We start from the raw sequence: 13,299 nt of genomic DNA, 5'->3' as shown, positions 1-13,299 counted from the left end.
GAACATTTTGCAACACCTCAACTCGTTAGATCAAAATATAAAATTCACAGCAGAAGATGAAACCAATAATTCTATAAATTTTTTAGACATCACCATCACACGAAAAGACGACAGTTTCTAAGACCATATTTATAGGAAGCCAACATTTTCACCAAACAAAATCAAGAACAACTCATTACATCCCAACATTCAAAAACGGGCAGCCTACTACAGTCTAATACATCGAGCATTTAAAATACCCCTCACACCCAAAGACCTCAGCAAAGAATTAAAGTATATATGGAACATGGCCAAGTTCAACAGGTTTAACATCGAAATGGGCAATCAAATCAAGTTACAATTCAAGAGGACAAATTGGGGCAAATATTTGCTTATAGGAAGGGGAGTTATGGATTGGAATAACTTACTAAGGAAGATGTTCAATAGGTTTCCAATTTCTTTGAAATCATTTAAGAAAAGGCTAGTAATTCCAGAAAAAACAAAAATGTCCAAATTCGCCACTTTCACCTACAGCAATCCCAATATATGTCAAATTTCCAACCTGTTTAAGAAACACTACTTCAAAATTTTGTTTAACACGTTGAGTGCCACATGCCGCCATATGATGTCACGCTGGTCTCCAAATCTAAGATGGCGTGACACCATGTGGCAGCACACACGTCTTGAAATCAGAGTTGGCGTGACGCCATTTGGCAGCACAGCAGAGTTTCGGGCGATGCGCTGTAGAAAATCAACTGCGACATCTATGCACGTAAAATTGGTACTAGATGAAGAGTGAACTACAGGGTTTATTCCAGCTATGTGCCACCATATGGCACCACAGTATTCTTCCAAAATCATGGCCTGTGGTCATTCTCACAAGTGAAAGCACACCAGGCATTGTTTCTTCCTCGTTTACGTGTGAATTATCATTCGGTTTGTATAATTGTGCAAAAATATAAAGAAATGGAAGATATTGGTAATATTCTTGGTGGAAATGGAAAGCGACTTACCAAGAAGAGAATCAGTGAATTGGATATTTGTGAATTACTGATGGATTCTGTAAGGGTTGATGACAATGAATATAATGCTACTGACGATGAGTGCACTGACAGCATGACGGTTGTATCGAGTGATGTGGAAGCCTATGGCAATAATGATAGTGATATTATAGGTGGGGATGGTGCTGGTGCAAATGGTGTAGATAATCATGTGAACAATGATGACTGGGGTCCTTGTGTAGGGGCACAGAAAGATATTCCATTTACAAGCCAGGAGCATCTAGATCTTCAAATTGATACTTCTTCAGCCACAGGAGCACGCACATCAAGAATTTTGAATCTGTCTAAAACTAACCCTCAAAAAGAATAAAGAGTGGATCAATGGCCACATGACCCTTTTAGTCGCCTTCTATGACAGGCAGGGATTACCTGTGGATGTATTCAACCCTTCCCATCCACACGGGGTCCAACACAAGGTACGAAACCACAATCCGTGTCCGTACCTAGTCGCCCCTTTTAGTCGCCTCTTATGACAGGCAGGGTATACCAGGGATAACAATATGTAATGTAATACGAGTACTTGTTTTGCATTTCAGTAGTTTTTCATAAATATTGTGTTAGTTTGAATTAGCATATAAATCTGACGTTTTTGAAATGTGTGTTGTAGATTCCATATAAAGCATCAAAAAATTCTGCGACACCATATGGCATCACACTATATTTTATGTTTCGTAAAAATTGATGCAACACCATATGGCGTCTCACACGACCCTGGTATGATGAGATAAAGTTTACTTAGTACATCATATTAATATATCTCAAGATTATATAAACACCAGTGGAATACTATTGAAATTCATGCCTGGCACCAGTGGAATAGTGTGTTACAATCGGCTCGGCACTCAACGTGTTAAAACATAAAATACCGACCAAGGCATGTTCCTAAATCACAACAGTGTCAACTCCAACGAACACCAATACTTAGGATCCGGGATCTATAAACTTACCTGTGCCCAATGTTTGGTTTCATACATTAGGCAAACAGGAAGAAGCTTCTCAACTAGATACTCAGAACACTTTAATGCAAACAAACACAATAAACTCTCGGCAATGAGTGATGAAAGAAACAGAACATGCTTTCACAACCATAGAACAAGATTTAACCATACTAAGGAGAATGAAACACGGTAAATTGATAGACGAGTTCTAAAACATTTACATTTTTATAGACCATTTTTTCAACAGAAACCATAATTTAAGTGACATTACAGATGCTAAAAATCCTCTTTACGACCAGATCACACGTTTATTTAAAATATTAAAAGTAAGCGAGAACATGTTCCAAAACATTAACAAATCTCCACACGTAAAAGTTCTGCCCACAGACAGACCCCCTTCTCCGACAACATCCAAAGCCCCTTCCGCCCACCCCTCCACGCAACACACACAGATACAACATGAGGCGCTCAGCATTAGCCACTGCCAGTTGGACAGAAAGCATCGCAGGAGCAAGCAAACCGCAAGAGAAGTGAGGGGGTGAGTTAGATTCCGCTTAGTATCCCCATTTCATACTTTACTTACATGAACTTCATAACTACGACACTTTTCTCATTACAGACTCATAATTCACCACTCTCAGCCCTTTAATGAGCAATAAGGTCCACAACAACTGTAAGAACGATGTTGAGAAGTCCCCACTTCCGACGCACATAACAGCAGACAGCCCTGTTTTACCTAATTTTAACACATTGCGGACGGGAGACGAGTTTAGTCATGTTTGGCTGACCGAGTGTTGCAGATGAGAGACGAGTTAACTTGTCTTCACGAGACTCGTACGTTCGGTGACATATGTCGAAATTTCTGAAACTAGCTTGCGGTCAACTTTACTAGAATCTTGGTGTTGAAGCTTTTGTATATTCCATGCTAGCTTTGCTTTACGTTGTTGTTCTGTTTTATGATTCATTTGCTAAGTTTCCCGACCTCATGTCTACATCCTTTAAGGAACCATGTCGTGGGTAAGATGGCACTTCTCAGACTGAACACGTACTTACCAGACGCAGACGAGATTTTTAATTAATTATATGCGGTTAAACATTCGGACTGCGCTATTGATGCTGACAATCACGAGTTTAATGTTGAAAGCTATCCTGACGAAAGTGTCTCGGGTGATAATGATGTGCGCCCTCCAAAACAACGCGAAGTAGTACTGGTCGAGAACGAGCCTGAAAATGATGATGCGAGTGTAAATGGAAGTGATATGTCTATTTCTTCTGAAGAATGGGTAGAAAATAATAGTTCACCGACTTTAAAGGATTTCCCAGGAGTTTCAGGTGTAACTGTAAAAACTGGATCAACCTCAAAACATTGACAAAGTAGTAGGGCTTATTTTTTGTGATGATTTCTTTGAACTTGATGCCAAGCAGAAAAACTTCTATCACCAGCAAACTGCTTCATCACACAAAATAATCCCCCAAGAGCTTGAAGTGGACTGATGTAACTAGTAGTGAGATGCAAACATTGTTTGCTTTGTTTATATTGATGGGACAGGAAAAGAAAAGCCATATTGGAAAGACTACTGGTCAACTGATCCCCTCATTGAAACCCCCATATACTCCAAAACAATGAGAAGTATATTTGAGCAGATACCACACCAGGAAACAATATTAGGACACTTAGAAAAGGTCTCCAGTAAATTTCACCATAATCGCTGTAGCAATAAGTTACACAGAAAACGGCTGAGCACAAGGGTTGGACAGTGTGATGAGCACCCAGTCTGCAATGTGTTAATTAACATTAGGCAATGTCCAACCCTTGTCCCGTTTCCCTACGGGGTCGGGTATGAGGTGAGATGAATTTGTCGTGGCGGTTTTTTATGACCGGATGCCCTTCCTGACGTCAACCTCATCAGAGGAGTTAATGGGAGATGAAATGAATGACGTGATATATGATAGTAGGGAGAGGGTGAAACCCGGTGCCGGCACATAGCCTACTCCTGTCGAATAGCACCAAGGGGTCTGCTCAAGGCTTAACGTCCCCATCCGACGGACGAATCACCATCAACAGCGTCATATGCCCTCACTCCATATGAGCACTGCGGAGAGGTTTGGAATTTAATCCAGGCTTTTGGCACGCAATCTAGTGATTAGAAATTGTATACCACCACCTCCCCTACCCTGCCGGCCAACATTCTGATGGTGAAAATTTTTTCGACCAACGGGACTCGAACCGGCTAACCTCGGTGTTAGACCGTTTTAGACTTCAGCGCCTTAACGATCATGGCCACCAGGCGGGCTAATTAACATTAGGCAATGAAGAAGAAAAACAGTCAGACAACTGACCACATCAACATCCCACAAAACCACAACTGAATTTTTATCTCAAAAACAAACATCACAAAAAAGTGACAAGTCGGTGAAGTTTCCATTGGTTGCACACACGTTGGAGTGAACTAATATATAATAGAGTTTTAAAGTGTAACAATCATGTCAAGGATGTTTTTATGAAATATATAGTAACCTGTAAGCATATCTTTTTAGACAAAGCAATTCATATTAGCTGGATGTTTTTATGTATAGTATGTGTAACCATAATTTATTAGACAGAACAATTCATGTCAGCTGGATGTTTCTAAAAGATATATAGCATGTATAAACTTTTTAGATAGAGCAATTCATGTTAGCCCCACTATTTTAAGCATTTTATCATGAACAAAGCCTAGGATCCTAGCAATTCTTATCTTAGATATTAGGAACAACAGCTGAAGATGCCTAAAAAAATAGGCAAAGGCAAAACATGTCCTGCTTAAGACATAGTAATGATGTAACATTATTTATGTAAATTAATATAATAAAAAAAAACGTATTGAAAAAGTGGATTCTCAAGAAACATTCTTTCAGAAAGGTAAATGGTATGTTCCGACCTGTCAGTGGAGAGATGGCATGGAATAACATTAGGAGACGAATAAATTTGAATGGTGTCCTTAAAAGTAGGAAAGATCATAATATGAAGATAAAGTTGGACCTCAACCAAGAGGACAAATTGGGGCAAATATTTGTTTATAAGAAGGGGAGTTAGGGATTGGAATAACTTACCAAGAGAGATGTTCAATAAATTTCCAATTTCTTTGCAATCATTTAAGAAAAGGCTAGGAAAACAACAAACAGGGAATATGCCACCTGGGTGACTGCCCTAAATGCAGATCAGTAGCGAATGATTGAGGCCACATTCCTGTCACTCTAGGAGTCTCTAGGCTCAGCACTTATCTTAGGTTTCTCCAAGCTTGAAGAGAAGTGTCACTGATGCCAGCAATGTGGGGATATATGCAGTGCTGTCACAGAACCAGGATGGACAGAAAAACTTTATAGCATACTACAACAAGATGTTATCCAAGATCAAGAGGAACCACTGCAGGATCCGCTGTGAACTACTGACCATTGTGAAGATACTGAAGCAGTTCCACAAACAATTTGCATCAATTACTGGAGTTAATCTTTCAATTTTACAAAGCTTTTGCTTCATTTATATATGTACCTACTGAAAGATAGCAAATATTTTAATTGCAAGTTAGCATATTCACTCTCTCATATGAAACGTCAATTTTTGTGGTATTCTAAATGAAAGAAAATACCTATAGGAATCAGTGAATCAATACCTGAATAACATCCACACGAGCATCAGTAAAGTTTGGTGTTAACCTAAATAAGTTGTACAAACATTTCTGAACGTAAAGTGGCCGATGTGAATAGCGTCGAAGCGCTTCCATGATTTGAGATTCTGTAGCTGTACCAGTAACCTAAAACAGAAAAATGAAATCATATTATACACATGCTGGCATCATCAAAGACAGGGAGGATGGTGTTATTACATACCATAAAACTACAGGAGTTCAATCGTAAATATGCTTCACCCTACAAAACTTAGGAGGTTTTCTCCAATATGTTTATAAAAATATTTACAGAGTTATTTGGTACATAATTCATATATACAGTTTAAATACACACACTGAAGACATGAGATATAATTCTTAAGGATATAAGTTATATAGTAAAATAAACTTTTAAAAAGTCTTAAAAGCAGCTGGGGATTAAGTCATTAGTCTACCCATTATGAATTCTGAATTCCTGATGTCCAAATATCCATAAAAAATATAGTTTGCATCTGACGATTTCAATTTGTGTTAAAGTTGTTAGTCCAGAGAACTTGGGTCTGTGGTATCCAAGCTCTTTGTCATGACCAGGTTTCCTTGCAGGCGACATTCAGCTATTTATCATCTATCTGTGTTTCCCGACTGAAGAGAGCGATTGTTCCATAAAAGAAGACAAACTTCATTCCAACTAAATGTTTTATTCGTGTAGCTGAAGTGTTGTAGTCTGAAATATCACAAAAGAGTTAATAGAGATGATCAAAAGGACTTCTGTAAAAGTTTCTGGGGGATAAGGTAGAACAAAAATAGGACACGTTACTTATAGGCTTGATTGATAAAAAGCCTATTGTTTTTCATAAGGAGTCTATTAGGCAAGGCTCTTCTGAGTTAGAAAACCTGCAAGAGAGAGTCATTGAGTTGTACCGGCAAATATGAGGAAGTCTGGAGTCGGAGGAGTGCTGACGACGGGCAACGAGCAGCCACAGATTACAGACTATGTGAACTGTCAAAGTGTGCAAAATAAAATTATTGAACTTCGGAATATTACTGAATCATACCTTGTGGATATTGTCATTTATACGGAGTCATTGCTGAATGGGAAAGTAAATAGTAGCAAAGTAAATCAGGGTGATTTCATTATACACAGAAGGAAGACACAGTCTAGAGGTGGCAGAGAATTAATCTACATAGGTAGTTGTTTAGAATGGGTCGATGAGGATCATAAAACGCTGCGTGTGCAAATCATGGATCAAGGGAATGGCAATCCCATTCAAATAAAAGGAATATATAGGGTACCTAGTAACAACTTCTCGGTATTCTATAGGCTGTACGATGTTATATGTACAGGCAACAATATGCAGAAAAGTTTTATAATAATCTTCCAGACAAACTGGTCTGGCAATGGTGAGCAAGATAATCAGGGATGGTGGATTTACCCAAGTGACTTTCCTACTAGAGGAAACAACACTTTACATACTTATCTTGTAAGACCCAATGATTTACACATTAGCTGTATGGCAGTACAAGTAATTAGCGAGCAGTCTGCTGCAAAATTAAACATTAGGTATCCCTTACAAACACTAAACTAGATATCATCATCATCATCATCATTTTACAGTTCCAGTTTCCCGTGTACTGCTGGTGCGCCTCTTCCATTCTGTATTATTGAGATACGTTCTGTAGTTAATGACGTCCTCCAGTGTCCTTCCCCTTCTGTAATGTCTATCTTTACAATGTCCATCCAGTGAGTTCTTGGTCTTCCCACCATCCGTTTCCCTGCCACATGTCGCTCCAAGTTAACATATGCTGTCCTTGTTGGCTCCATCCTCATTACATGCCCAAACCACTTCAGTCTGGCCATGTTGATCCGATCTAACAATGATGTAACAATCCTAGCTTACTTCCTAACCACATCATTCCTCAACCTGTCCCAAGTTTGGTTTTTTGAATTGTGGACCTAAGGAACTTCATCTCGGATGCCTGCAACCTTGATGAGACTTTCTTGGTGAGGGTGCAGGTTTCAATACCATAGGTTAAGACTGGTATGAAGTACTGACTGAACATCACCGGCTTTGATTTTGTTGGTACTTTGGAATCCCAGAGGAGTGTGTGTACTTTCTGGTAAAAGTGAAAGCTCTTCCGCACTCTATTTGCCACCTCCTTTGTGGCTAGTGTACCTCGAAATATTACACTACCGAGGTATGTAAAGCTTTCCACACTTTCTAGTGGATGGTTTCCTCATATGATGTTCGCTGGTCGTCCCTCTCTGTTTATTGCCATCACTGTTTTGAGTTTGCTTATCTTGACATTGAACTCCTGGAACTTAACCTTCAATTCATTGAGTCTCGACTGTACTTGTTCCTCAGTTTCTCCCCAGATCATAACATCATCAGCAAAGGCCATTGCATTTAGTTCATCATAGGTTTTCTTGATGTTCTTCATTATGTCATCCATGATGGTGATAAACAATAATGGGGATAGTGCACTACCTTGCTGGACTCCACTTTCGGTCTTGAACCAGGATGAATGTCCGTCACCCAATCGCACACAGCTGGTACAGTTCTCATACAGCATCTGAACTTTCCTCACCAGTCCCTCTGGCACATTCCTCTTTCTTAGGCATTCCCATATCTTCTCTCCTGCAATGCTGTCATATGCCTTCTCAATGTCAAGGAAAACCATAAACAGATCTTTGCCTTTTTCCCAATATTTTACCATTAACATACAGACACTGAAGATTAGGTCTGTTGTGGACCTGTTAGGCCTGAAGCCATACTGTTCCTCTTCAAACTGTGGTTCTAAGATGACTCGCAATCTGCTCTCTAAGATTTTCTCAAGAAACTAGATAACGAAGAGAAAATAAATGTATACCAGTATAGTAAAGCTGACCCTCCTGCAAAAGCCAGATGATGTTGCTCCTTCAAGATATTAGCGAGTCATTAGACAAAGGTGTGCAAAGGTGTAATTAATTTTGTTAAAGCATTTTATATAGTACCACATGACATTGATCTGAAAATTGGTAGAATCAAACACTGATAAAAGGGTGGTTCTGTGGATCTGGGAATTTTTGACAGACTGCACATGGGGAGTAAAGGTGGGAAATAAATACTCCGACTAAGTTTCTGTAATGTGCGCCATCCTACTCTGTGTGTTCTATATACTGACTGCACAGTTTTTGGAGATCTTACGCCTTCATCTCTACTCTGCATAGGTTTTCACTTTAATCCTCCACTCCCTCCCGCTGATATTCGTCTGGTCGCCATATTTGATGCTCATCTGTTTCCTGCGCTGACGTCATATGTCACCAGCTCAGCCGTTTGTCACAATACACTTTCCAGAATGATCTCTCCGCCTATATATTCTTGCCACTCTGCCTACTTCGGCAGGTGAAATCGAGAACTAGAAAGAGCACAAGACCTCGTCGGGGCATGAGATTTCCTCTGCCCATCACATCGTTGCTGCTACCTTTAAATTTTAAAGTTAAACCTTTCTTTTCTATGGGCATCTAGGCGGGAGTTGGGGGAGTGCTCTACACTTTGTGGACAATCAAGATACTTATACTGAGAACTTACCCTTACTCATGTCAAATTGCAACTATAGAACTAGATGGCCGTCTGCCATAACTTCTATCTAACGTACACTTTGCGCTGTGTTCTTTTGGTAACCTATTTCTCCCATCCCGACCCTTTATACCATAGGTTGTGTTAGCTTTAAGATTTCCTGTCATATTTCACATTTTTGTACGTACTTGTATTATGGAACGTGCGACTATCGCTACAAATCTTAAGCATGTACTATGATCCCTTGGAACTAGTTTGCTATTACTGTTTCATATTTTAAGGCACACTCATGTTGTTATGAAACTAGTTACAATCGTGATAAATTCTAAGTATGTGCATGATCTCTTCGATCAACAGCTTTATGTTAACGAATTTTCTTATTTCTTCTAAACATGTACTTGGAATTGCTTATAATGCTTTATGTGTATATCACATTTTTATGCATCAGTGCATTTATTTAGCAAGTGTTTATTACCCTTAGCATTGCTGTTATGTTTAATGATTATATTTGCAAGATCTATTATTCATCTACAAGCATTAAAAATTTCTTTTTTTGCTATTTGTTTTACGTCGCTCCGACACAGATAGGTCTTATGGCAATGATGGGATAGGAAAGGCCTAGGAATTGGAAGGAAGCGGCCGTGACCTTAATTATGGTACAGGGCCGATGACCTTCGATGTTAGGCCCCTTAAAACAACAAACAAGCATCAATTATGGTACAGCCCCAGCATTTGCCTGGTGTGAAAATGGGAAACCACAGAAAACCATCTTCAGGGCTCGAACCCACTATCTCCTGATTCTTTAAAAATATTAACTTTTTTCAAGTTGGTACTCCTGTTAGTTATCAGCCATGTTTTGAGAATTCATGTATATCCTAAATTTACTGATAATTTGTATATTTCATTTTCACTGCACAGTTTTTCAATTTATAGTCTATTCTTCGTTAATTGTTATGATCTAAATTGATTTATATTTATTTGTAGTTCCATTTTAAAAACCTTGCCAAATATTAATTGATGTCTATTTCTACGCTCCTTTTTTTATACTGTGCAGTCTTTCTATTTATAAAAAAAAAGATAATCCTGCCAAATTGTTCTTGCTATAGTATATATTGTTATCTTTCTGCTGGTTCCAAAAGAAAAGTAGACATGTTATTTGAAGTCCTGTTATCTTGTTTTGCCCTTATGATCATTGGTCCTGACGGTCCTTTTCTGAGCCCCTCTTATCATTCTACTGCGCACTAATATACATTTACTGGGACTTTATTGATAATTAGTCTTCGTTTACATTAGCATTACCTCTTAGGTGACATAACAATTGGTAGCATAGCGTCGCGTAGTCGTACGTACAAAAATGATGTAACAAATGTCGGGAGTAGTACAGGGTAGTGTTACAGGGCCACTCCTATTTAGGGCATTTATCAACAATCTGACTAACTAAATTTGAAATGACTGCAGATTGTTCACGGACAAAGCTTTTTTCATAAGTCATTACTAGGGCTCGGATGCTTAAGACCTAAAAATAGCCTGAGTAAGCAAGCAAATATGACCTCAAAAGTGGCAAAATATGACCTCAAAAGTGACGAAATATGACCTCAAAAGTGACGAAATATGACCCGAAAATGATTCATCTAAAGAGGGCCATTTTAAAATAAGTTATCAATCAAAATGGCAATTCCTTTGATACATATTTGTTAACTAAATGCTTTATTCTTACTTTCATATTAATTTTCTGAGTCGCCATAAGACCTATCTATGTCGGTGCGACGTAAAGCCATTAGCAAAAAAAAAATCTGAGTATACATGTTTAGCAGTTATTCACAGTATATTGTCCTTGATTCACTTATCAAACATTTGGGAACACATGCCTATAAATTTCTAAGTTCGTTAAGATTTTATCAGATCACACAATATTTTAAAAGTCAAAACATGTTTACACCCTACAATGGTGGTTTGAAATACGAAAAAACTAGAAATCAATCTATTTTTAAATATTTTGGTACGTTTAAGCCCAGATTTCATGAATATTACTCACATGCGTTAACATTTAAATTGAGCACCACAAAACGAATTAAGTAGATGTCTTTCAATACATTATGGTAGGGCGGCATGGCACATAGTGCAAACTCGCATACCTTTTTCATTCTCCACGGCTGGAATTGAGTGTATGACAAGATTCATCTTCAAAGCATAAGGCACGAAAAACCTCCGATTATCACTTACCACATTGTTGTGAGAAGAGAAGCTCGACAAAAGACGTTATTGGTACATATTTAAATAATGTTAAATCACTGCTGTCGAGTATGCACTCATCCTGAAATGTACTGGTAAAGAACTTCATTTATCTTGCACACACAGGGAAAAGTGTCATTTCGATTAAGCACGTTTTAAAGTTTCCTGTTTACACCATCGCCAACTATTCCATGTGATTAATGTACTGAAAGTTCAATACTTCTCATAATTTCAATACGTGCATGAATGTCTAAGCTAGCCAAGTTCTAAACGAGGAATTGCACTCGATATAATTGCAAAGTTTGACTTAATATATGACAGACTTTCTGTCAAAGTGTTCCTGCGCAATCTTGATAGAAGAGGCAGAGTATATCCACTTGTATTAACTGCAGACGTGATACCAAGAAACAGTTTTGTGAATACTAGTTTGTATTTGGTAAGTTGAAGATAATTTTGCGCAGCTACAGCTGTCGTCATACCGCCGAAATATGACTGAAATATGACGTTTCTACAAAAATAGCTCAAAATATGACCTTATGACAAAATATAGCCAAGATATGCATTTATATGACAAATAAAAATCACTTAATTGTGACGATAATCATCTGATTTGCACCAAAATCCAATCATGCAAGAAAATAGAGACAAAGAAAAAATACGACTTTTCCTAAACATCCGAGCCCTGGTCATTACAGTTCTCAGATGGTGTGCAGAAGAATACAGGATCCTGGTGATAATAGGTTATTACAAGCCGATCTAATTATACTCTACAAATGGGCACTCAATAACAAAATGAAAATAAATTCTCGTAAATGCAGTCTTATAAGAATGGAAAAAAACAGAAGCAAGAGGACTTTCAATACCATCTTGGATCGGATGCTCTTGTAGAGTGTGACTCATGTAAGTACCTAGGAATCCATGTAAAGAGAGATCTAAAATGGGACAATCGTGTAGGAAGTGTAATTTCTAAAGCGTACAAGTCTTTTCACTTCGTGATGAGAGTGCTAAAGGGTAGCAGTTCTCAGGCGAAGGAGCAGGGCTATATATAAATCATTAGGCCAGTTGTGGAATATGGAGCAGCCATATGGGATGCACACCGAACAGGACGCATTAGTGAACTTCAGATGGTACAGCGAAAGACAGCAAGATTCGTGATGAATTATTTCAATCCTAGAAATAGCGAGACAAGTATGATAGAAAAACTTGGGTGGGAGACACTGGGGACTAGAAGGAAATAAACATGGTTCTGTGTCGTGTATAATGCCTACGTGAATAAGCCAGCTTGGGAAGAGATGAACAGTGGACTAGAAAAGCCATTTTACATAAGTAGGACAGACCATCTGCATAAAGTAAAAGGTAGATTGCAAAAATATAACTATGGTAAATATTCGTTTGTAAATCAGAGAATAGATTCCTGGAATTAGATTCCTGGAATTCACTACCTGCAGCTGTCTTAGAGCCTTTTCCCAAAACTGTAAGATCCTTCAAGAAAAGACTCCAACATTCCATAAATTGTCTGTCAGTTGTATGTAACTTTTTATGTGATGGTCTCATATTTTAATGTAATGCTCAATTCACTGTAAATCATAGTATTATGGTATTCAGGCATCTCAATTATTTAAGTTATGTGTGAATTTGTATTTGTACGTGTAGTATTAACAATGGTAAGATAAGAACAGTAGGGGTACACAAGGTATGAATACGACAAGCACATTAGAACAAATGTAGGATGCAGCAGTTATGTAGAAATAAAAAAGTTAGCACAGGATAGGGTGACATGGAGAAACAACAAGAAGATAATAGTGTAAACATTTTGAAATATTTAAGGCACGTGTGAATTTGTATATGACGGAGTTGTAAAGTTAAGCTAGTTTTAAGTTTACTC

At 38.2% G+C, this 13,299-nt stretch overlaps 1 protein-coding gene across 5 annotated transcripts in view; it reads right to left on the bottom strand.

The window, feature by feature from the left end:
- The window catches only part of LOC136864086 (protein zyg-11 homolog B), a 417,362-nt gene that overhangs the window by 171,881 nt on the left and 232,182 nt on the right, over positions 1–13,299 (bottom strand). For all 5 annotated transcript variants that reach the window (XM_067140642.2, XM_067140641.2, XM_067140640.2 and 2 more), the window contains one exon: positions 5,632–5,772. In XM_067140642.2, the coding sequence (XP_066996743.2) occupies positions 5,632–5,772 (141 nt within the window). The remainder of the gene's footprint in view (positions 1–5,631; positions 5,773–13,299) is intronic.

Source organism: Anabrus simplex, chromosome 2, assembly GCF_040414725.1.
Source record: "Anabrus simplex isolate iqAnaSimp1 chromosome 2, ASM4041472v1, whole genome shotgun sequence".
NCBI classification, from domain to species: domain Eukaryota; kingdom Metazoa; phylum Arthropoda; class Insecta; order Orthoptera; family Tettigoniidae; genus Anabrus; species Anabrus simplex.
The sequence above is the reverse complement of the archived record's forward strand: the minus strand, read 5'-3'. Positions and strand labels throughout refer to the sequence as shown.